Raw genomic sequence first — 25,656 nt, forward strand, 5'->3', positions numbered from 1 at the left:
TAACTTAAGTGACAGTGCGTTGTACAGCAAATGGATATTTTCTATCGTTTTTATGTTAAGCATGTGATTTTGATTAAAATCGGGTTCTGTAGGTAATAATTAATTAAAGTTTAGAAAAAGTATACTTGCAAATAATTGAATGCTTCCGTGGCGCAGTGGTTTAGGGTAGTTCCACAATTGCGTCGGGTCTGTTTGATTTTTGTGTCCATTGTTTGTATGTTTGCAAAAGTCCCCGCGACGCAATAGCATTTCTTATTGCGGGACTATGAATTGCTCTTGTGTCGCGGGAATTTTTGCAAACATACAAACAACACAGAAAAAAAGTAGAAGTTTGAACAAATTGCCTTGAATATCATTATTTGGATGTTATATTAATTAATATAGAAATAGTAACTAAGCAACGTTACTGCAAAGTTCAATTCAAATACGTTCAGTACATTTTTCGTGATGGTTACTAAAATCCTCACAAAAATTTCGCTTAAATTAATTATCAAGTTAATCATCTATACTAATATTATAAAGCTGAAGAGTTTGTTTGTTTGATTGTTTGTTTGTTTGTTTGGACGCGCTAATCTCAGGATCTACTGGTCCGATTTGAAAAATTATTTCAATGTTAGATAGTCCATTTATTTAGGAAGGCTATAGGCTATATACCATCACGCTACGATTAATAGGAGCAGAGTAGCAGCAAAAAATGTAACAAAAACGGGGAAAATTTTGACCCATTCTCTCTTATGTGACGCAAGCGAAGTTGCGCGGGTCTAGTGTAGGATAAGTAGGACGGAGATTTGCAAAAAAAAAGATGTAGGGTACCTATAATTTTCAACTTATTACTATATAACTAATTCTAAAATAGTGTACTGGTGTAATTACATTTGTCGTTAGTATTTGCGTATGTATTGTAGTATTTGTCTAAAAACTTAATTCACTGTATTTGCCTATTTAATGAGACGGTAGTTTGTAAACAAATATTAGTGATCTATTGTTTGTTTGTCTGTATAATAAGTTTACATACATATGGAAGGCGTGTCGAAAGTTTAGAATGCCCCCAAGAAATGAGACAACAACTTTTAGGCATGCATGGTTTCATCACCGTTGTTTTCTTTCACTGTCAGAACAAGCAATGATTATTTATTATTTCTAATACAATAATTTCGAAAAGTCATAATAATTATTTCTAATGTAATACACGTAACTTATCGGTGTGTTTTCTCGGTTTCGAACCACCTGCGTTGGAAGTGCATGCTTAAACCACCATTGCCCGGTTTCTAAGTACATTAAGCAGTAGTTTATCTATTCAAAAGCGTTTTTTTATATCAGTTTCAACACTAATAAATAGATAAACTACCGCTAAATGTACCTCAGAAACCAGGGGTAAGTAGTGGTTTAAAAATGGTCATATAGATTATTAATGGTCTAGATTCTAGATCATTACTACTCTATAAATATGGTTGCAAAGAACATTTAATTCAATAATTTCACTACGTAACTCTAAAAACTACAATGGCCATCAATAGAGTAGGTTATTAGGTTACACTTTCATAATAAAACAAAGTATTGTAAAATGTACAAAAATGCTACACTTTTAGTGAAATTAAGTGGTTATCTTTTTGATTGTAGGCTGTGAACTCTCTTTCCATTTACTTACTATAAAAATGACAGAGAAAAACAACCGAAGTTTAAAATAAATTGTTTGCCTGTCTTTTGAACCAACTACTTACCTACATTATACCTTGCTGTTGCTATCAATAACGTAGGTACTTTCAGCTCTTTATCTAGGATAGGGATAGTTTGCTTATCCTTTCTATTTCCTATCCTCGTTTTTGTCTTAATGTTTATGAAGGGTGTATCAATAAGAATGCATTTTTTAATTTGCGGTAACTTTTTTTATGAATTGATTATGAAAATATACAGATGGTACGTATAATTATACACATAAAATCTCGCCTTCTTCCCATAGGGGTGGGCACAGACGATGGAACGTTACGTATAATTGGGATATGAGTAATATAAATTATATATTTTTGTATAATGAACAACACACACATAACGAACAACAAACAAACAAACAAACAAAACTATAATGAACTGCAGTATGATTGCTAACAAATTGGTAACCTTTCCAGAATTTCCGTAGCTCTCGTAACTAAGTATTGTGAAGAGAAAAGATCCATAAGTGGACTCTTGAATCAACAGTCGGCTTAAAATGGACAGGCGTGAAGAAAAGTCTTTTTGAATATCAAAATGTTATTATTAAGAAAATATATATTTATTAACAACGGCAGGTTTAATGTATATTTTCAGTTTCGGAACTATGGTTTTAGTTTTAGTTTTTTAGGCAACCTAGACGGCCATTTACCTGGGTCACCCGTGCAAATGATGTAAAGTTAACCAATGTGTTGTAGCCTTAAAACAGTTTAAAACCTAGGTGAATTAAGATTACAGCCCCTTCTTGTTTCTCTCTCCCTTTTCACGTCTAGACCGACCATTGATACAGTGCCAAATATCACTATTATATTGGCATCTATATCGACTTGAATGGCACAGTAAAATCATTACAATCTGCTCTTTGTTGACGACCAGCCGAAGAAAAAAAGCTCATTGATTTACATTTCTTATTTTACTACAAACGTGCTACCTTTTTAACCAATTTTCAAGAGAAAGTAAATTAACTAAAAAGTGTTGTAAACGAGTGTACGAACGAGACCTGTCACTCGCGGGCGCATTGTGAAAACGCAAATATACGCGTAGAAAGTGACATTTCCGAACTTAAACAAGATGGCCGACGGACCTTTCGATGCCTCGAGCAATTTAACGATCGGAACTTTTTGAATACGATATTTATCTTTAAAAAGAGAATAATTAATTTGAATGTTTGAATGGTCGATATGGAAAGAAAATATTTTTTTATAACTAGCTAATCCGATCACGAATTTCCTTTGCCTTTTTTTCTCTCTTTCCTTTTCCGTGCCTTAAAGACAATTTTACAAAAACGGTACCTGAGTGGAATTGGTTGCGCCGTACTAAAGTTTTGCGCTTAGTAACTCTTTTCAATTCATTTTTGTACGTAAGATAGTTTAATTTAAATCCATGTTTTTATGTTCTTGTTTTTACTTATTTGTATCCAAAGACAGCTAGGTAATAACCATTCCACAGTACTAGGTGCATTATTAGAATAACTAAATAAGGGCTGGGACAATAAATAATCGTGCGTAAAACGTCAAATTTTCGTGCCTTAAAACGTCTTTTTATCGTTGAATGAATATCGTTTTTAGGATTAAGTAATTCGACATTTAAGCCAAACTTCGTCGCTAATTCCACCTGTTTTCTCTCTACAAATCTGCTTAACCAGCCACTGCATACGATCTCACGCTAATAAACTCAATACAATTCTATAGGCTTTACTTCTATCATTAAAACCTTTTCATAATACACTCAAAAGAGCCCTCTAATTGCTTCCAAAGTGAATTAAAGTACACGTTTCAACGGTACAGCACAATCAGTCATAGAAAGCGTCATTTCTATAGAAATTGTACTGTTAGGGGCCGTTATAACCGACCAGTTTGAAAAGACCCCTGCCAATGCATCAGGTGGAACATAATTCTTCACGGTGGGAGATTCTGGGAGGTCTTTGAAAGTGGTTATGTTAAGATATTACAGTAAATGGGATGCAGTTTGTTTGATGGTCGAAGTGAACGAAATGACACTTTCTAGCGTGTGGTGAAATTGTTCGTGATCCGTTTATGTGTGATATTAAATTATGTTTGTGACTGGTGTAGGCTGGCTATGCACGTGAGATAATGCGATTTTTCTATAGAATTACGATACAAGACTTTTTTCAAGACATACAGGTCATATCATGAAAAGCCAGGTGCGCGATAAATTTCGTAACCGGCGGTCCTGTATGACAAGATGTATGGATATGAAGGAAGCAAAGGAAGTTTGTATCATAAGTATGTAAATAAAATAATGCACTTATAATTTTAATTATGATTATGAGTTCATTAATTTGTAAATAGATTTGTACTGATAAACAGTTAGCGGTTTAACAAACTCGGCGGTTTAACAGAAAAAAAGATCTTTTGCAATAATAAGGTTTTACAATAAACTTTATGATAACCAAACTTTTTCGTGTACACCAGTCACTGGCACAAACATTCCCAAAGAATTGACACACACAAAGTCCGGTAATGTGACAACAAACACGTTAAATTATCATTGTCAAAAATCAGCTCATTATAAAATTAATTATAAATATTATAATAATATAATCTAGTAATAATAAACAACAGTATGTCACAGTTCGAAGCGCCCATTCCTCTGTCTGAAATCGAGTCGGTGTTGGCTTGGGTGGACGGCTTCAAACTTTCAAGACAAACTAAGAAGATTAATAGGGACTTTTCTGATGCTGGTTAGTTGGGTTTTATTACCTTTAGAATTAAACAAAGTTAACTGTTTTCATAAAGCTATACTTTCTTCCAAACTGCAAGTTTGGCGCAGATATTAACGTAGTCACCTTGCCGCAATAATCGTAGCGCCGCGTGTTGTAGGTCCCAATCCTGCCCGGGACAAATATTTGTGTGATGAGCAAGAGTTCTGAGCCTGGTTGTTATTATATGCATAACTATGTATTTAGAAGTATATAAGTATGTCTATCAGTTATTTGGTTACCATTGCCCAAGCTCTGCTTAGTTGGAATCAAATGACCGTGTGTGAGTCGTCCAATGATGTTTATTATTTAACGAAAAGTAAATTTCGTTATTGTAACGATTGTCATAATGGAGAATGTTACCTAATTTTGATTTTTAGCACTCCATATTCTCGTTTACAAATAAAAAATACTGGTGAAAGAATTACTTCGATACGTCAATTACTTTTCGATTTATAAGTAAAATAAGTTGTAACCGCACGACGCTAGCTCTTGGTGACGGTGTGACGTCACTCTACACTTGCTCAGTCTGGCTCACACATTCCGCTTGAGGTCGCGCGCTCGGTGCGTTGAAATTATTCCTAAATACTTTTAAAAATGTTCAATTCAAATACTAAGAAATCATATGTTGTGCCTAAATGTAATTTAATATTATGTAAGTAAGTACATAAGTAATAATAAATAACTTCATCTTATAATAAAACAATTTCTAACCAGTTTGATTGCGAGTTTATTGATTTTACTGTGGCAGGAAAAATGTGTAATCGATTATTTCGGTTAAAACTGTTTCATTATAATATGCAGTGATCGTAAATATTTATCTAACATTATTACTTATTATACCTATGTATAATATACTAGAAGCCGCCCACGACTTCGTCCGCATGGAAACCCTTCCCGCGTAAATCCCGATCCTTCGAGAACTCGAGGATAAAAAGTAGTCTATGTGTTATTCTGGGTCTTCAGGTATATATCAAATTTCATCGTAATCGGTTCTGTCAAATTTGCGTGAAAGAGTAACAAACATCCATACATACTTACATACTTACATACCTACATACTTACATACATACATACATACATACACATACATACGTACATACATACATACATAAAATGACATATGTATGTCATTGTATGTATTACTTATGTACTTATGTATGTACAATGTACATATATACATTCTCACAAACTTTCAAATTTATAATATTAAGTAGGATTTCGGAAGCAACAAAATCTCTATTTGTTTCACAAATAATTCGCAACCATTATTCCATTTATTTTAGGTACATTATCCGATTGCCCTTTTTAAAATCCTTTATCCATTTTATTAATCGAATAGTATTTACTATTATTATAAGTTATTTTATACATAAGCGGACGAAAACACAACAAAATACTACGCAAACTATTACACCTACAACAACGATTGGCGACTTAATACTAAGCGGGACGCGGCCCGCGCGGCGCGGTAAAGTAGTATGACGTCACAGCCGCTCACGCGGCTGTTAGCGGGCTCGTTATTTTTCGAAACTTTGAATGCTTATAAAATCAAAACTATTTGGTATTTTTGACTAAAACAAAAACTAGTTTATATGTATACATACAGGCTATACTGTGTCAAAATTTCAAGCGATTTGGCATACCTAGTAACATTCTCCATTGTCACATTTGACCTAACATAAAATTTAACTTACATAAAATTGATTTGATTATATTTGAACTAACGTCAAATCTTAAAAATACTGACACTGACTTAGAATGACTCACGGCTTTTCACCTCCCTCGTTCCGGGAGGTGACCCTAGCCCAGCAGTGAGATGTTAATAGGTTAAATTTATTTATTTTAGTAGCCTTCCCTTCAAATTATTAAAAATTAATCAACCTGCCTTATATCTAGAACATAAATTCAGCCATTTGGACGTAAAATGAGGACAAAAAAAACAGGCAGGTGCGAGTCGCACTCGCGCTCGAAGGTTTCCATATTTCCATCTATAATAAAAAAATACGAAAAAAAATACTTTTATTGTGTTAATGTTTTATTTTCTTTAATGTTTAGCGGCAACGAAAACATAATAATATAATTGGTGAAAAATTTAGCTATAACGCTATATGAAATACAGCTCGTTGACCGACGGACAGATGGACGAACAGACAGTAGCCTTAGTAATAGTTTTTACCTTTTTCTTTCACGTACCTATAATATACGTACGTATCCTTAAAACACCTTAACTTTCCATAAGTGCAATATTTTTAATATGTTATTCCCCAGTCCTCCTAGCCGAGATCCTCAGCGTGTACTACCCGAAGCTAGTGGAGATGCACAACTACCCTCCTCGGAACAGCCACTCGCTGAAGCTGAACAACTGGATGACGCTCAACAGGAAGGTGTTGAAGAAGCTCAAGCTGACCCTGTGCTGTAACACCATGGAACAGCTCGCTAACTCCGCGCCGGGGGTCATTGAACGTGTACTTGTTATGGGTGAGTAAATTGTTGAACTTTTAATGCGTTTATTCTCATTTGTTGTATAGTCTTTTAGAGACAATCTTATTTATTTATTTATTGGATCACCAACAGTAGACATATTATTACATTCTGTTAAAAGGTACAGTAACTTAAAAGACGTTACCATCTTTTGGCATTGTACATCTTTCAATGTCTTTTTTCGAATTTTGATCAATGACTTTTTATTATAACACTAGTTATTCTGTGCGGCTACACTTGGATGAAAAATAGTTGATTGATTTCTATTTTTGATTTCTATAAACATTTCCAAATTAACCAAATAAGTTCAGTCGTTCTCGAGTTACTGCGAGACTAAGAAACGCCACATTTTTGTTTTGTTTGGGGATTGTATAGAGGTATTTAAATAGCCATAATCTTCCCATTAACTTGGTCAACAATGTGCACGATATTCTTTAACTTTTCGTATGCCAGAACGCAGGTCTGCGCGCCAATTTTTAAAGCTTTGCATTTCCGGGTCGTAGATCTGCGCGATAATGTGCAACGCGCGTTTAAAATGACGCGGCAGATGGGACGTTTTTGACGCGGCGCGGGTCGATACGAAAGGTTAAGCAAAAGCAAAAGCATCTGGTAGGGACCATCAGCATTTTCATGCTGTTATACACTAACACCTATGATCGCTCTACTGTTTCAAACTAGTAGTTTTAGCGTGAAACTAGTTTGTTTCATCCGTAGCTCGAGACAAGATTCGTCGTGATGAGGAGGCGAACAGGGCCAGCAAGGAGGAGGGCACCAACATGTCCAGTGGCGGCAGCTACTATGAGGCGTGTGGAGATGAAGGTACACATATTATGCATACAACTACCTAGTAGCTTTAGGTTTAAAACTGCAATTTTTCATAGACCTGCTCGAACGTCCGCTTAATGGCTGCTACATACATGGCACATGCCGCGCAGAGCTGTCAAATGCTCGAACAAATGACGCCGGCAAGCCGGATAACCCGCCGGCACCCACAGAGACCCAGCCGCCGATTGTGTGTAGCGGTCCTAACGTAGTTTCGGGCTTTAGTATTATAATGCAACAAGTCTTAAGCGCCATTGTAAATTGCTATTACTTCGCAAAGGTCTCGGATTCAAATCCAGTGCTGTGGCAATGTAAAATCCTAAGTTTTTCTAACAATAAGTCAGTACCTGGAGTAAGGACATTGGGGTTGTGCTTCAACTGTCCAGTCGGTAACCCGTCCTATCGACACCACGGTCTTGAACATGCGCTTGGACACTTAACGCAAAATCCTGTACGGATGGCTGCTTTCAATAAAACTGATTGCCGTAACGGAATTATGTCCTTCTAGCTAATATGCGGCCATGGCGGCCAGCTTCAAAGTAACCGGATGCATCAGTAGTGAATATTGGTCAGAAGTAGTTACATTATTCTTAGTTGCCTTTACAATAATTAAAGTATTCTCTTTACAGTGTTATATAATGGTTGTTTTTAGAGAATATCTTAGTGGTGCCGGTGAAGACGAGAGTGAACGGCGTGTTGGAGACGGTTCAGCAGAAGGTGGTCAGCTACGAGTCGTACCTCGCGCTCAAGGAGGAACTCAAGGACGCCAACGATGTCGCCGACGTGCTCAAACAAAAGGTCGGTTGGTTTGCTTCATTCGGAAATATATCAGCAGCAATGGGAAAATAATATATCTAGCAAAGGGAAAATATGTCTAGCAAAGGGAAAGCAATGGGGAGATTGTCGAGCATAATGGCTTAGGTATCAACTTGCAGGAATTTATAGTAAGGTAGTTCGGAAAGTGGTTTCTTTTTTTTGTGGAAATGAAAGACAGTTTTGAGCTTTGAAGATAATTCCAGGCCTTCCGAGTGGTCATAATCTATAAAATGTATCAAATGTAACAGTAATGAATGGCGAATAAGACATGAGTATGTTTTTAACCTATTGATAGGTTGTTATGAAATTCTAAGGTACCAAATTGGTTCCTACATCTAAGTCTTAATTTAGTCTTTCAATGGTTTCAAATATGTCTTTTACTTAAAATTTTACTTCCGCAGGTTGAGCACTTAGACAATCTAATGAAAATAAAAGACGAAAGGATAGACGAACTACAGAACCAGCTAGAAAGAAAACAAGCGAGACGAAAGGAAGTTGAAGCTCTCCAGAACAGTCTCTCCGTTCCCTTCGAGCCAGTCGCTAGTCCTCAAGTAGTCAACGAATTTATTATACCTCCGAATAAAATACCATCTGTACAAACGCTTAAATCTGTAGACTCTAAAACTAAAGTTGATGAACCTAAAATAACGACGGCAGAATCTAGAACTAGAATGGAAGAAATAAAGCCTAGGGCCGATGAATCTAGAACTAAGATTGTAGATTCCAAAACAAGTTTAGACGGCTCGAAGACGAGAGTGGTTGACTCCAAAACACGCGTTGAAGACTCTAGAATACCTGTTGCGAAAGAATCTTTCAAATCCCTTCCCAGACCTTCTCTCACCGAAATAAATAAAGATACAATTGCTATAAAATTAGACGTCGATGTGGAAAAAATAAAATCTGATATATTTAAAGAGATAGAGATTGTAGAAAATAGGTCTGAAAGTGTTCCCGATTTTGAAGATTTTAAAGACAGCGAACAAGAAGTGTTGACTACTATCGAAGAGACGATACAGAACGAAATTAAGGATATAATCAAGCCTAATAGTTTGGAAAACATCAACTTCTCTATGAACATCCTGTGACTGTAGTTAGCTCAAGTTAATATAAACTAGATTATAAAAAGATTGGAATTATTATAAAAACAATCATGTGTGTATTTGAAGATATGTTTTGTAGGTTTAATTTAGACATATTTCTTTGTGCTTTAGTATAACTGTTAAATAATTGTATTCATAAATGAAATTTTGAGAAAATTTGCGTCAAAAATGTTGGATTTGAAATGTGTTTTTGAAATTTCTGGCCATATTTGTTAGAGATTAAAACTCGTTGGTATTTCAATGTTTTTATTAGCTTTTAGTTTGTTTGTTACTTATGATTTAGAAATAAATGTATACACAAAATGTTTGGTTTGTTTAACAGCGAGTGTTCGCTTGGAATATGTCGAGTAGGCTGGGGTGTTGTTGCAATATCTTGGCTATCTCGAGACATCTTGCTTGTTGGAAGGTGGCCTTTTGTGCCTCGTTCCTGGGGAAAGAAATGTTATGAAACTAGATTCTCACAGTGTGAGTGCACTTAAACACTTCTTTTACAAACTAACTCATATAAAGGCGGGTGAATTCAGAGAATCAGATAGTATGTTTCTGCTGATTCCGAGATTATTAAATGCTTGGTTCAGACCACAGTACACACACAGGTACTGCTCAGAATTGATAAACTTTATCTTTACTTCTCTTCTCATATCTATCTTCATCTCTTCTCTTCATTCTCATTTACTGCCTATCTTCTCTACTTCTGTCCTCATTAAAATACATAACATAAAAAAAAACGCTTTGCTATATCATGAACCACTTTTAATGAAGCAATGTACTTACGTGCGATGATCGCTGCCCTGCTGGCCGATAAGCTTGAATCTGTCAAACTCTATCCGGTCGTCGAACAGACAGTCTTGTTCGATCACGTCCAGGGCTCGCTTCACTGGGATCAGGTCTGCCACTGGAGTGTTGAAGAATAGAGATAGTTAAGGTAACGGCCGTTTTCGATGATCTATCTATGTATTGTTTAATTACTATTTACTAAAGACAAGCATTAACTATCAGTTTATCGTTACATTGCTGTCTATAACTTATTAAGCTATTCATAGCGTAATCAGTCAATGATACATCATTTTGAATAATTAAATTCCGTGATTTTGACGTCATAATCTAAGACAGCAATCTATCTGTAATCTTTGACAAAATATTGAAATGACGTAAGATTACAATCATTTAATCAAGCTGATTAACTTTGACTATAATTATAATTGACAGTCTTTATCTTAACGGCTTCCGAATGACTTGTGAGAAGAAAATAAATAGAATTTGAGTGCAGTTGAAATTATGTCACTTAGGAATATTTTATTTCAATTATTTTTGTTAATACTGTATTATTAGCGTATATCAATTTAAATCCAGAAAACTGAACAAAAATTAGATTTTTGAGCAGAGATTCCTTTAAACAAAATCACGTACGTACGGGTACAGCGACGCGGACGAATTTTACGACAACCAGTAGTTTTCTTTATTAATTGTATACAATACTAGCTGACCCGCGCAACTTCGCTTGCGTCACATAAGAGAGAATGAATAAAAATTTTCCCCGTTTTTGTAACATTTTTTACTGCTGCTCTGCTCCTATTGGTCGTAGCGTGATGATATATAGCCTATAGCCTTCCTCGATAAGTGGGCTATCTAACACTGAAATAATTTTTCAAATCGGACCAGTAGTTTATGAGATTAGCGCGTTCAAACAAACAAACAAACTCTTCAGCTTTATAATATTAGTATAGATAAAGTCTTGTTCAAATAAATGATCTTATTGACTTACGGTTGAACACCATCTTGCTGTCAGCCGGCGTGGGTGAGGGTCCCATACAAGTGCATGACGCAGCGATGGACAGCTCGGAGGTCTGAGTGCCGATGCCGGACTCCCACTCCTTCAGCGGACTGACCTCTTCTAACACCTCCTCTATCTCTGCAGCCACCTTGGTTTTGTGCTCTATACGTTGCTTTAGGATCTCCAGTTGCTCTGAAGGTGAATATTGTGATTGGTTTAGCCTGGTAACTGTCAACTTACGGCCAGTTTCTTCATTTAAAAGTAACAGCCAAAGCATAGCGGTAAATTAAAAATGACAATCAAAGGAGATCATCCATTTTGGGCCTTTTTTCAAAGTGCCGGCCAACAAAAAAAAGTGACATGTATCGATAGAGCTAGCCATTTGAAGCAATAGTTAGTATGGCACGAAACCGGTAGGATCGCTTTGAACAAGTTATACAGGTTCGAAGATTCATAATATTCAAACGGACATGAAAACGGAGAACCTCCTGATTTCTTTTAAGGTGGGTAAGAAACGCAACGGCGGCGTGCTCTCTTCCAAACACTCTTTTGTGGACAACCCCTCATATTAATTACATATTATAAAGTTGTATGTTAATTTATCTATATACGTATGTATTTAGAAGTATATAAGTATGTTTATCAGTTATTTGGTTACCATAGTACAAGCTCTGCTTAGTTTGGGATCAAATGACCGTGTGTGAGTTGTCCCATGATATTTTTTTATTTTAAGTCTAGAGAACAATAGTAGGTACCTACCAATTTATAAAGTTTCTTAATCTTACCTGGCGTACAAGTCTGGTACTCCTCAAACGTCTGTTCGAAGTGTTCAAACGGGTTGGCCCTCATGTAGGGCGGGAGACTCCTCATGAAGGAGTCCACCTGCATGCGCTTACACTGTTCCATGGGACACACTCGCTCGTAGTTGATCCTGTGGTCTTTGTCCGCGACGTGTGTTGGGATCACTTGCAGACTGTCCGTGTGCATCCTGGCATGGGTAAAACATAACTGTTCCAATGGGATACAAGATAGAAGCCTAAGCTCCCCGCGGCGTTCTCGGAAGCAGCTATACTCAGACCATTACAAACGTGCGAAAGCCATAATAAAAAGAAATATAGGAATGTGACAATGTGTAATGGGTGCTCCACATTCTCAAGAGAATCTCGCGAGAACGCGAGTAACATGCGAGAAACGTGAATGTGGACGCAATTCGCGTATTCTTCTCAAGTTCTCGCGGTGTTCTCCAGCTTTTCTACACTTTTTGTCGGTTTTGTTGGCGTGAAACAAAAGAGCGCGAGTACGTGAGAAGAGAGAGAACTATTTGCTATTTGAGCACTTTGTGAGAGTGTGTACCTACCCGAAGAAGTTCTCTCTGAGAATCTCCGGAGATTCTCGCGTGAATGTGTCGAGTGAATGTGGAGCGCCCTTAAATGCGAGCGAGAGACTCCTATAAAATGACTTGACTTAGTTCGCACTATTAAAATGGCCTGAGTATAGGTTAGATTACGCAGAACCTAGTCTGACTAATCTATTCACCATAATGGTACGCAATTGCTCGAATACTAGGCAAAATATCCAGCCTCTACCTCCAGCGGCATAGTGGTTGAAGTCGCCATATCTACTGCTACCATTGCGTCGAAAAGTCGTGGGTTTGATTCCCACACGGATCAAATATTTGTGCGATCCGCTTCTCACAAAAAAATAATTAAGTACATATTATAATTACGGAACAATATTATGTCCGACATCTGTAATCATCGCCGGAAAGCAAGGGCAGAGGTGTAATTGTAGATATACTTACACATTCCCTAGAGGGCTACTTTCATCAGCCTCTGGCAAACTCGCACGTTTTCCCCTGAAACACACAATGAAAATTTTCACTACACTATTTGAACATTAACCTATGTAGGTATACCCGCGCCAAATAAGTTTGTGTGTCGGAATATAGCTATACAAGCCGCTGCGAGAACATAAATAGATATAAAGAAGATTATATTTAGAAGAGGAGTGCAGGTGGAAGAAGGAGAAGTTTTTAAAATTAGGCAGCTTTAAGCCTTAGATTTATTAGTCTATTCCTAGTCTTACTTACTTGCTAGTCGCAGGTTCATCATCATTAGTTTCTTCGTCAAGTAGTTGTTCAAACCTTGAAGTCTATAGAAAAGAATAAACATCATTAACTAAGTAAACTAATTTATGCTCCTCATAGCATATTTTTTAGGTAAAACGCTTGCTGTCGACTATTATATTAAACGTTAAATAGGTCGGAAAAGTAAAGCGCTCATATCAGACAGACAAGTACTTAAAAGGTAACTATATTATTATATAAAACGCTCACCCTTCTCTTTCCAACGTTCAGTGTGGGTGTTGGTGCTGCCTCTTTCTTAGCAGGTTTAGATGTACCTGTCTGTGTTTCTGATACTGCATTCGAGTGACGCTGAAATTATAAAATACTGACTTATTGGTATCAGACTTAACGGAGGTATTAACTGGTATGTATTATTATTAGGTGGATTAAGTATTTTTATCATTGTGGTATGCCCTATGACTGCTAACGTGACCATGTATCTCAATTTTACCAGGATTGTCCAACTTAAGGTAACTATGAGTTTCAGTCGTTTTTTTAGCAAGTGTTCATTAGTTATAGCCTGAAAAAATGCGAGTAAAACAATATTAAACCTACCAGTCTAGTGGTGGATGTGATCTCCATGGAATCCTTAGCTCCTAACAGAGCTGCCTTATCCGACTGACTGGCTTTTGTCACATTTGCCGATGTACTTAACAAAATAACAAAATTAATTATTATATCGCTAGAAAACAAGTAATTTTTTGATTGGAATCCACTATAAGTGTTAAAATATATTACTAACTAGCTGACCCGCGCAACTTCGCTTGCGTCACCGTCAAAATTTTCCCCGTTTTTGTAACATTTTTCGATGCTACTCCGCTCCTAATGACCGTAGCGTGATGTTATATAGCCTATAGCCTTCCTCGATAAATGGGCTATCTAACTATGAAAGAATTTTTCAAATCGGACCAGTAGTTCCTGAGATTAGCGCGTTCAAACAAACAAACAAGCAAACAAACAAACTCTTCAGCTTTGTTATATTAGTATAGATTAGTATAGATAGTATAGATAATAAAAAAGTGCAAAAAAAAGTTATGTATTCAGTATATTATAACTATTTTTTAAGTAATTTTCGTAGCGTTATAAGCGCCTGTTAAAGTAATTATAGCAAGTCGCGAAATAAATGTTTGTAGCTAACGCATTTTTATCAGGCGTTGAGTAGTATCGGGCAACCAGATACTGAATCAAGAACTATAGGATGTTTAAACGTACTTACATGATCTTTAGTATAGATCCCATATCACCTCCTCGGAAATCAATGCTTGCCGCTGTTTGTCGGCGACTAGCCAACGACTGTAACGTGAGAAAACGTTAAATAGGAAGATTTAAAAAACATCTAAACACGTTTTAATGCACAGCTTGCAAGGATAAGATTCAATTACTTTTTTAGCAAAGAGCAGAGTTGGATTAGCCCATAAGTAAGTAAAGTAATTGCTAATATCATCAAGTAGGTATAAAGGGCGTAAAAGATATTAATCAAATAATACTGTATGAATTTTGGAGATGGAACAGGCGATGACAGAAGGTTGAACGTACTTCTAAAAACTTTAATAAAATGGTGCAACAGTACAGATGAAAAAGCCGACGAGAGTAAATCAACTCATGATAAAATGTTAGCTCAACTGGCACAATGCGAGTTTGCCGTAACTAAGTCTCAGCTCGGCTCAGAAATGATGGCAGCAGAACTTAAAAGTTACGAGTCACTCTCGCAAATATTGGAAAATGGTATAGAAGTTGCCAAGGGTAATATAGAAAAGAGTAAATTAGACCTTGCTCAGGCAAAGACTGTCCGGAAAAATCGCATAGAGTATGACGTGTTGGCAAAGGTCATAAGCGAACAGCCAGATAGAAAAGAAACATTAGAAAGACTCAGTACGTTGAAAACAGAACTTTCAAGTTTGGAATCAACAAAACAGCAGTTGGAAAGCCGGTTGGCGTTGAGAAAGAAGCAGTTTCATGTATTGGTTACTTCTATACACCAGTTGCAAGCATTGTTGGATGAACCTGACGACACAGAATCTCTGTCAGATGACATTGAGATGAGAGATGTTTTGAATGAGTCTTAGTTTTAACTATTTTTAAGAAAAATGTAAATTGTGTAACTTTCGACAATACAATACTTAAAAAATAAAAAAAAAATAAAAAAGAATTTACGAATGTCGGGGTGGAATTGCAAAAGCGTATTTCGCTTACCACATCAAATTATTTTCATCCGGCACTGAACAAGGGGCTATACTATGCTATGAATTCCAAAACGAAAGTCCTGTAGTTTTATTTTCGGTTGGCCTTCTGGCGTGCATGAGCTACTTACCGCCTTGGAGAACCCATGGCCGCCATTTTGTGCGGAACACTCGAAGGAATCGAGGAATGACAAGTGTTTGTAGTTGGGATATACGTCCTTTATGTAATCTGCATTCTCGCACGATCTTCTCAAGCACATTTCGTCGAAAACTGATAAAAAAGACATTTCCTTAGGATTGTTTTTTTATCGACTCCCTATCCAACTTTATTATAGGATTGATTTTGAAAATCCTTCATACTTTCTGTGTAGTTAAGTATTTATTTACTTTAAATAAGTAGAAAAAATCTCTAAAATATTTTTTTCTACGTCATCGTGCCTGTGATACCAGAAGGTGTAGGCAGTATTCCTACCTACTTACTTTTATTTTATAACGTTGATCCAAAATATAAGTCCTCTTTCACAAAGGATGAGCCTATTATCGACTCAATCTGGACACAAAAATCGAACCCGGTGCGTAATAATCACAAGGAGAATACAAAGCCTCTAGATTCAGAAATGTCTAGACGGGCGGAACTGCTGGGTAAAAGTGATTATCACCATATTCCTTCCAGATCTTGGGTGCAGTCTTGGCGGCTCTGGCAGCCTTGGCGCACTTGAGCACCTCCCTCCTCTGCGGCGGCTTGAAGTCGGACATGTCGCCGAACATCACGAAAGGACGCTTGTCCCCGTCCAGACGCTCGTACCAGGGCTTCTCTTGTTCTAAACAACATTTTAAAAGATTACCGTCCCACTGCTGCAAAGTGCGGCAAAGTAGTTGGCCGAGTCCGAGTACCTATAGTGGTCAAATTATTTGGGTAGTTGACTGGGTAAACGAAAAATGATTAAACTTGTACTCGTAAAAGGTTTAAATCTAAAATGCTCATTCTATGTAAATATTACAGATTTATCAGACACTCATTTGATACCACCGAAAATACGAAACTGTGACGTCACTACGTCGTATTTCTATACTAAAATGTGTTTCTGGCATTTCATAAAGAGTAACTGATTTGACTGGTTGACTGGTAGCCTATATTATTCTACTTGTCTATGGAATTGTCAAGAATAAAATCTCCGTGGCGCAGTGGCTAAAGTCACCACGCCGCAATCATTGAGAACGTGGGTTCGATTCCCACACGGAACAATTAATTATGAGATCCACAAATAATTGTTTCGGACCTGATTGGACTTTGTGTCCGTTGTTTATATGTTTGTAAAAGACCTCGCGACAAGAGCCATACTTAATGCGGGAGTTGTCTATAAAAAAATAACCGACAAATAACCAAAAAATACCAGTTTCTTGCTCTTCCTCCACCTCTTCAATGTCGCAAGGGTCTTCATTAGGATTGTCTTCTATAGGAGCTTCGGTCTTCAACAGCTTGGGCAGGTCGATGAAGAACTGGTTGTTCTCCGGGGGACCGCCGGTGTAGTTGTAGATGAAACTCATGAACTAAAGACACCATTTATCAGGAATCATTTTGCGATTGTCGATAATTTTACCTTGTTTTATAGAAACTTAATTTAAGTAGGTAATAACTTTTTTATAATTAATTAGATTATTTTTCAATATGCTTTAAAATCAAAATCAAATCATTTATTCATTTAGGTAAATTGACACTTATGATAGTCGTTACAATTACTGAATTGTTCGGAACATGTACCACTAGTTCGGAAAGCGGGTAGAGCCTTATGAAAAGAGCTAGCAAAAAACTAACGGCAACTCTTTTCAATCGCCATAAAAATAATTTGTAGAGAGAAAAAGGACTGAATTGTTATGTATATTGGTATTTCATTGCGGATTATCCATGGACATCTTTGAAATAAGTGGGGCAACTGTAATGATGAAAACACGTGCTCGTTACGGGCTATAGTCATTTAATACTAATTAATTAAATAGGTAATTTATGATTAAAAACAGCCTCGATTTCAAAATTTTCGACTAAGTATTGGTTAGCAAATAAGGTGGAGTACTGACAACCTTTTTGCTGTCATTTTATCTTTGGGATAGGCTATATGAACTGACCTGAATCTAACTGGAACCGACCCTAACATTAATATACGGTAGACAATAAAAGTTGCTATTTGTACCTATTTACTTTTTGATAAAATAACCACAATAATTTGCTAAATTAAATTCTGGATAAGTCCGACAGCGATACAAAGTATTAAAGATTTTGAAGCATTTGCGTAGGCTATTCTTTTAAACAAATAGGATTTTGCAACAAAAATAAGATAAGAAGATAACTGTATTTTTTCTTTAACCAACAAAAATGGTAGTTAGATAACTTGATGTTTGACTTGCGGTGGGTCCTTGACGTTAGATAAAGACCTTATCAATCTCTTATCTGTGCAGAATTTTATAATAGTAGCTAATTCTTATCGTCCCATTTCAGTTAGTGGCCAAAATGCCGGTACCGGCTGTACTTAGGTTAAGAGTCCTAAAGAAGTACTTACTTGTATAGTGGAAAATCTTATCCGTTTTGCGCTTAGGTATAGAGCTAGTACCTCAATGAAGTCAATGTGAACAAATGTGTATACCCGTCTGTTACTAAACTCAATACGAATCCTTAAATATGATATAATTTTGGACTTAATACCGTTCCTGAGCTAGTTTTAACGATAAACTAAGTTTTAAATTAAGCTGGCTTCTATTTACGGACCTCGCTGACGACTTTAGTCATTTTCTCCCGCCATTCATGATCAACCCGCGCCGCTGTTTTATAACCCCTAGAAAGATGAAGTATCAATCGTTGCGCTTCATTTAATATCTCATCGAGCGCGAGAATGTACGCTGTGTACTCTGCCGAAAGAAAATCATAGAGTTAATAAAACTATATTCTGTCTTTTTTACATTTAGGTTAAATGAAAAGGATAGCGTAGTAGTAGATAGCCAAAAGCCGAAGCGTGGTGAAAATAGTGCGCGAGAATTTGGTTTCGTTTCACGCACATAAACCTGCGTGGTGTTTAGCAATTGAGTTGCCAGAATAAATAACAAACATCGATTTCCAACTCGATTTAAAAAGTGTTAAAATAAAATTTGATATTGCACACAGAAACTTTTATACGGGTTAATTATAAATACCTATAGAAATTAAATTATAGGTTTGAGCATACCTTGAACTAGCCTCAACTTTTCTAATTTACTTCTGTTTTTTTCAGCGCACATAACATACATTAAAGCTGCTAAGTTCTTGCATTCTAATTGACTTTCTAATGCTGATATTTTTTCTTGTCTTTCTCGGTGTGCTTCTCGAAGCATGTAAGATGCTCGCATTTGCTCATTTCTGAAGCATAAAACATGCTTTCGTTAGGGTCTTTAAACTCAAAAAGGCTAGTCCCCAAGTAATAAGAAAGCAGCAAAACTTTACTTACTGAAGAATGTAATTAAATTTTTCTCTTACCGCTGCAATTTCTTTTTCTAAGATATTATTATATTCAGCACGCAGCTTTGATTCCTTGTCTGCCAATAATTTTTCTACCACTTGAGAATCTACTACTGCTGATTTTTCTTTACACTTGAAATAATAAATTACTTTTAAACAGCGTTTCTTTTTAGCGTTTCTGCTTTAAGGTACTTAATCAAACAGTTAAGTTAAGTTAAGTACCTTAAAACCGAAATGCTCATGACTTCATTTGTGAGACAAGCTTTTCTGTGGTAAAAAGTGTTATGTTAATCCAGTTTATAAACTGTACCAAAATTCATCAAAGTCGGTTCAGTACTTTTAGCGAAAAAGTGTTACAAACATAGGTACACATCTACATTCACAAACTTTTACATTTATAAAATGAGTTCGATAAACAGGATTTAATATTTACATCAGCTCCACATGAACATTTCGTAGTACTCTTCTGGCTTACTGATTTGTTTGAAGTTTTTGATGAAGATGTGCAAATCTTCATAGATGTTGGCGGAGAATTTATTTCCTCTTTATAGACTTGTAACACTTCCGCATTTTCTGCGATTGTTACATTTCCCGAATGTTTTGGAGAAGAAGACATCTTAAACATTAGAAATAAATTGCTAAAAAATTTAATGTACTAGTCTATTATTATTATTATTAAAATAATCGATTGTGCGATGAGATTTCATTCGCTTTTCATTTTTGCAAAACGTCAAATCAACACTATTAAACCGTTGACAATCAGCAAATGAATGATGGCAACACAAAGTTCTGCTGTCGTGAAGTTCGTAACATGTGATGTTTCGTGAAGTGTTAATTTTTTTACGAAAAACCTTTTTTAATTATCCGTGGTGTATCTTAAAAGTGTTAAAAACAATCGTTTAAGTGTTACGTGCTGTGCAAATTGTGTAAAACGTGTTTAAACGGCGCAACAAAAATTACATGGATAAAGCCGTCACCTGAGGTTGTAAAGGTTAGTGCTTTTTTCATCTGTTGTTTGTCTTAAAATAGATTTCTGTGCGGGTCGCAATGATATTTCAGTTTTGTTTGTGTAACGCCTTCATGTGACTTTTCAGTTTTTTCATAAGACCTTGAACTAGAAATCTATCAGGGTGCCGTGATCAAGGTTAGGTTCGCGCGGGCGATTCATCTCGTCCATTCCTTGTTTATTTCTCTAATATCGCTTATAAACGTTTGTTAATTCACTAAAGGTGTGTTAAAAGCATGTAATTACGGTGTTTATTTGTTAAAAAAGCATGTACGGATGTGAAAATCTGGTTTGGTAAACCTAACCTAAAAACGCGATAGTATTTAGTGCAGTTTTTTTGCAAGTACAGCGACACGATGGATAAACCGTTATCTCGGTCGTGCGCGCGTGTTATTACGGCTATTGGCAGTTAAGTGAAGACGTTGGATTCGTTTCGCGTCGGAAGCGGTGCGAATCACGTGAATATTTTCTCGTATTCACACATGGCTTGACAGTTGAGTCAGATTATTTTGGTCCTTATCGGCGTTGACGATGAAATCGAGAGCTTTTGGCGTATGATTTTATAGATAAAGTGCCCTACACAGTGACATTGAGTATTTGTACAGTTCACTGTATGCACCTAGTATGTAAACATCAGTGTATCAACAAATTTGCGCAATCACGCTGTTTTGTTTATGTTCCTGATCTCAATGCAAATATTTTGGGATTTATTCAAATGTTGCTCTCTTTGAGTTCACTTTTGTTTTGTTATCAAAATTTTGAGATTGTTATAAATATTTGTGGGTTATCTTAAAAGATAAGATTTTTGTAATCTAAGTGTCTTTGTCCGACAATGGGCCACTCATAGTCCTCTTTATTTATACTACTTAAGAAAGTAAGCCAAAATAAGAAAATTAATTAGGTAAAAATTCTACCAAAACACATTTAATGTGGTTAGAGACCTCATTAAATATTAAAAATAAACACCAATGACTGTTTCTGTTAGTGCACGTCAGGTTAAAATAGATAATGTTCCGTAAAATTACCAATTAACAGATAACTTCATAGCAAACTTATATTTCATACTTCATATTTGCAAGTTCATCAACCTCTCAATTTTCACAAGTCTCTATTTGATACAGTCTTAAACAATTCGCACGAAAACAAAGACTTGTAGTTAATTTATTCGTAATGATTCATGAACTGGACAAAAACTTAGTTTTAATGTTACGGTAGCAACGCTACAATACTCATGTTTACTCTGCTTGAGTGATATTTTGAATTATAATGACTTGGTAACAAATTAAAAAATGTTCTGTGTTTAGGAACCTTTTTAGGTTTTTAGCATTGTACAATCATAGTAATAAAATATTTTAAATTAGTAAAACTTTTGCTACTGATGTTGTTTCTTAAAAGATTATTAAAATTTATATGTCTTATGTTGTAAATTGAAAAGTAAATTATTCTGTTACTATGGTATATGATAATTAAAAAAAAGGCATAGTGTGAATTTTAATAAGAACATAGGTAATGTTCAAAACAGATTCCTACATGCATCTCATTATTGTAGTAGGTATGTAATTCTACTCTCCGGTACGTAATACAAATAAAACAGTATGTGGCATGAAGAATTCTGTGTGTCTTTTTAAGGGTAGTACGGGCAAGGCAACACTCTCACCCTTCTAGTCTGTGTTAATTCTGATAGGTAGGTAGTTAGGCACCTTCCTATTTATTTAATGCTATCTTTTTTCGATGTAGATATTTTTCAAGACAAACAAAAAAATGCCTTCCAGGTTAAACGTAAATGTTCATAGATAAATAATTCCTGTAGTCAAATATAAATTGTGCAAATAAATGCAAATCAATTAATTTAAATGTACCTACACATAAGTTTCCTTCAGTTTAGTTTACACTTCCTACGATGTTTCCTTCCTAATGTTATGCTAATTATATGTTTATTACCGTTTTGTCCTTTGACTGGCAATTTGCGGTCGCATTCATTAATTGAATTCTAATTTATATTTCTCTATTTGTTTCTAGTATTATTGTTTGTTTATATAAATATAGATATTTAGCTTACTTTCATTTACTAATTCAAATATGCTTTTTTTAATATTATGTTTTGTTTTAGTGTAAGATAAATCTAAAAATGCTACTAATTTTTTTCTTTCCTACCAACTGTTTAATACTTCTCATAGTCCAGATATAATTTTGAATCTAAGGTACTTATGATATTAGACATGTTTTTAAAGTCTCGTTGTAAGGTGTCTTATAAACTTATATCTGTGTATCATTTTTATAAGTCTCGGTACCATGCTTTTTTAAATGCTCAGTACATACTCAATTATAAACTAGTTACCTAAGGTATAATATTATTGGACATATTTTCCGTTACAAAATTTCCATTCCTAATTTATCACTAATTTAGGCATGTAGTTGAAGAAAATAATATAAAGATACAATACCTTAAAAGTTATAACACATTTATTTTTAAATATAAATAATTTCTATTTTTTTTGTGTTTTTTCATATATTTTACATTTTTTTTGATGTTACTATGTGGGTTGTTTATTTTTGTTGTGGTTATGTCACTTTGACATTGTGATCAGCTGATTTTAAGATGACAGTGTTGGCAGCCAGTGTGTTTAGAAAAGAGTTTTATTGCTATATTTGTGGGATGCTGTTTTTGTTTTGTTTACTGTAAACTTGATCCATCTGCAAATCTTTCTCGAGTAAAATTGTTCACAATGCATATCCAGATTGTTTCCTCATTGTTGTCCTTAAGGCCAGTGCAACAAAATTTTCGTTTTCAAAAAGAACAATTCTTGTCAACTTTTTTTGGTTGCATTTTCCATAGCATTAAAATCAAAACAAATAACAGCAAAAGCAATTAAAAAGGCAGTAGTTTACAATACAAATAGTACCAATTTAAATAATTGTAAACTAATCATTTATCACAAATAGGTACCTATATTTCTGATCTCATATTTAAATTTAGGTACTAAACCTTCATAATATCTGCTTATCTACTCACATAGCTACCTAGCTAATTAAGTCACTATAGTACATAAATATCAAGCTTCTACAACAAAAGTGAGTAACTTTTTCCCAAACTCCTTGCACTAGGTCGGTCTTATCATTTTGAAAGTGAGTCACGGTTATGTCAACATGATTACATAACTTCTGAAATATGTTCACAAGCTGTTTTTACATAATGTGAACAAATAACAATGGTTCCTAACAATAAGGTTACACTTGACCAAATAGTACCAATTTATTATGTGGCTGTTTGTTTTTGCTGTGAATAGCATCAGTTTCAACACTTTTTAATATCTATCAGATAGTTTATCAGAAGGAAGACAGGTGTTTTCAATATAGTCATTATTTAGCAGATAGGCTATCAGACACTGGTTTTTAAGCTGTGAAATGACCCTTAATGTAAATAAACGGCCTCAGTCGTTGTGCGTCGACTGCGCGTTTGTGTTGATGTCGCATGTTCATACAAAAGTATGTAGTCAGCTCTCTTTAAGTCGATTTATACCTTCATATTTTCAAAACCTCTTTATTACCAAATGTTAATAAATACATGATCAAAATCAGGTAGAATCAGTTGGATTTAGTTATTTCAATTATCGTCAGATGGTTTTTTCGATGGCTTAATAACCATGCTACAAATATATAGTGTCGAATGATTGAATATGTTCAGCGACTTTTGGAGCTGACTGTACTTAACTACGAAAAGGGTTTTGAACTAAGTTTTTTTTATAATTACCATCTGAAGAGTTTAAGCTGGTTAACGTGGTTATCTACTGCCCGCGCGGTGGGTTCGATCGCCGTACAAATAGTTATTGTCGTGGTGTGGTACTCAAGTAGGTACCTAGTTGTTTCTGGCGGGTAATTTGTGTTGTTTGCATGTTATAAAAGACCCGACACATGATTATTTCTTAAAATACATGGTGCAATAAATAATAATTTTACTCGAGTTCCTACCTAATTAGTTTTCCTGTCTATGAAGGTATATTAATTTACGTCGTAACTATGTGAAGTGTCAGTAGAAATTGTACACTTGAAACTTCAATAGGTATTTAATTACAAATGACTGAAGTCCGATAACATTTCTTTGACCGGTGCAACATTGTATTATGCCTACTGTATTATCTGCTAAGCAGGCAGACGGCAGTTATAGTACGCGCCAGTTAACCTTATCCGTCTGAATATACCCGCAAGCTGCTACGCTAACGGAAGGACGCTTGCGTGGTTACGTCTCCGCTCTAATCACACTTTTTTGTAAAGATATATCGTAAGACTGGTTGTCAGAATTTCAAGCTTCTGTCTACTGTGTACGACTGTCAATGATCTTCTAAAATGACAGCCGGGACCCACAATTTAGCGTGCCTTCCGAAACACCGAGGAAATTCGATATGTATAAGATGGTCACCAATCCACAAATCAACCTCGGCAAGCATAGTTTAAACTCGGTGATCGATCCGCGCGGCTGTTGTTAACTAAGCCACGAGCTCCTCTATTTCTACTTTGTAAAGTTAAAGGGCTCAAAGTCATTCCCCGTCTGCTCTTCTCTCTAGGGCGCGTTTTCATTGAAGCGTAGCACCGCGAATTGGCTCATCACAAGACGCGAAATCTCTACTCCGCGAGAAACAGTGTCCTTGGTCGTTTCGCGGTCCGCTACATTCTACTCTATCGAGCACCGCTTTCCTGACACTCACCCTTATCATTTCTGATCTTCTCTTATGAATACCACATGCCTTTTTATTCTTAAAGCTTTTTTAGTAATTCAGAACACCAAACAATATCTACTTAGTTGTCAAACGGATATACAATCCGGAAATAAGACCATGGTTGGGTTTTTTACACACTTACATAATCGTTAATTGTGTATCGTTATGTTTAAAACCGGCCTCACCGGCGCCTGCACACGCCGCAAGTTTCTCAGCAGGTTGGTTTATAATGTGACATGTTTTATACATATTTAAATAAATAATAATCAAGTCGCGCCTCCAACACGCCTACGATACTCCTAGAGCTGCCAGATGGTCGGGATTTCCGGGATTGTCCAGTAATTTTACTTTGCTGTCCTGAAATGAAAGTTACAAAGATAGGATAGTTTTTACAAAGCTACGATGCAACGACGTCTTTTTTTTATCATTCCTACTTAGTGTAGTCTCGGACCGGAGCCCAAAACTCGGACTCCGTTCGTGGCCCCAGAAATGTCTAGGAAATGATTAGCCTCGAGCTGGCAATTCTAGCATACGACGCAATAATAGACTACGTCATTTACCGAGTGTTCTTGTTGAAATACCTATACAATATTAAGTAAAAGACCGCTTTACTGATGCGACGATCAGTTAAGTGGTAGGATTTACAAAATGCGTTGCCGTAAAATACGTAGTTCGGTTACTTTCATGTGTTTCTTAGTTGACCCGGCAAACTGTTCGCCCG

General features: G+C 35.8%; 3 protein-coding genes and 1 pseudogene across 5 annotated transcripts in view; 3 read left to right on the forward strand and 1 right to left on the reverse strand.

The window, feature by feature from the left end:
- The first annotated feature begins 4,168 nt into the window (after positions 1 to 4,168).
- Positions 4,169 to 9,842, forward strand: LOC142983753 (sperm flagellar protein 1-like). The gene is made up of 5 exons (XM_076130776.1): positions 4,169 to 4,411; positions 6,701 to 6,910; positions 7,628 to 7,732; positions 8,388 to 8,533; positions 8,953 to 9,842. The coding sequence occupies exons 1-5, from the start codon at positions 4,294 to 4,296 to the stop codon at positions 9,634 to 9,636; spliced, it is 1,263 nt and encodes a 420-aa protein (XP_075986891.1). The 5' UTR covers positions 4,169 to 4,293; the 3' UTR covers positions 9,637 to 9,842.
- Positions 9,843 to 9,889: 47 nt separating this feature from the next.
- Positions 9,890 to 22,780, reverse strand: LOC142983752 (uncharacterized). 3 transcript variants are annotated; one of them, XM_076130774.1, is made up of 17 exons: positions 22,665 to 22,780; positions 19,648 to 19,830; positions 19,204 to 19,346; positions 18,946 to 19,115; positions 18,492 to 18,631; positions 17,125 to 17,281; positions 16,390 to 16,551; positions 15,862 to 16,001; positions 14,767 to 14,843; positions 14,106 to 14,199; positions 13,761 to 13,859; positions 13,515 to 13,576; positions 13,227 to 13,280; positions 12,211 to 12,398; positions 11,417 to 11,617; positions 10,426 to 10,546; positions 9,890 to 10,078 (listed from the first exon to the last, which is right to left on the reverse strand). In XM_076130774.1, the coding sequence occupies exons 2-17, from the start codon at positions 19,828 to 19,830 to the stop codon at positions 9,967 to 9,969; spliced, it is 2,103 nt and encodes a 700-aa protein (XP_075986889.1). In that variant the 5' UTR covers positions 22,665 to 22,780; the 3' UTR covers positions 9,890 to 9,966. The 3 variants fall into 3 exon arrangements, with proteins under 3 accessions (XP_075986889.1, XP_075986888.1, XP_075986890.1); XM_076130773.1 differs by having other exon boundaries at positions 12,211 to 12,413; XM_076130775.1 differs by lacking the exons at positions 19,648 to 19,830; positions 22,665 to 22,780 and having other exon boundaries at positions 12,211 to 12,413; positions 19,233 to 19,331.
- LOC142983643 (THO complex subunit 7 homolog pseudogene) lies at positions 15,041 to 15,659 on the forward strand (annotated as a pseudogene).
- The window catches only part of srl (PGC-1 family member spargel), a 28,892-nt gene continuing 23,248 nt past the window's right edge, over positions 20,013 to 25,656 (forward strand). Inside the window, exon 1 of the mRNA XM_076130772.1 lies at positions 20,013 to 20,205. The gene's annotated coding sequence lies outside the window, so the exon portion shown is untranslated. The remainder of the gene's footprint in view (positions 20,206 to 25,656) is intronic.

Source organism: Anticarsia gemmatalis, chromosome 24, assembly GCF_050436995.1.
Source record: "Anticarsia gemmatalis isolate Benzon Research Colony breed Stoneville strain chromosome 24, ilAntGemm2 primary, whole genome shotgun sequence".
NCBI classification, from domain to species: domain Eukaryota; kingdom Metazoa; phylum Arthropoda; class Insecta; order Lepidoptera; family Erebidae; genus Anticarsia; species Anticarsia gemmatalis.

Coding starts and splice junctions, on each gene's coding strand:
- LOC142983753 (XM_076130776.1), top strand. CDS start 4,294: ATGTCACAGTTCGAAGCGCCCATTCCTCTGTCTGAAATCGAGTCGGTG. Junction 4,412..6,700: donor TAGGGACTTTTCTGATGCTG/GTTAGTTGGGTT, acceptor GTTATTCCCCAG/TCCTCCTAGCCGAGATCCTC. Junction 7,733..8,387: donor TGAGGCGTGTGGAGATGAAG/GTACACATATTA, acceptor GGTTGTTTTTAG/AGAATATCTTAGTGGTGCCG.
- LOC142983752 (XM_076130773.1), bottom strand. CDS start 19,830: ATGTCTTCTTCTCCAAAACATTCGGGAAATGTAACAATCGCAGAAAAT. Junction 14,844..15,861: donor GCCATGGGTTCTCCAAGGCG/GTAAGTAGCTCA, acceptor CTCACGTTACAG/TCGTTGGCTAGTCGCCGACA. Junction 14,200..14,766: donor GGATCTATACTAAAGATCAT/GTAAGTACGTTT, acceptor TATTTTGTTAAG/TACATCGGCAAATGTGACAA.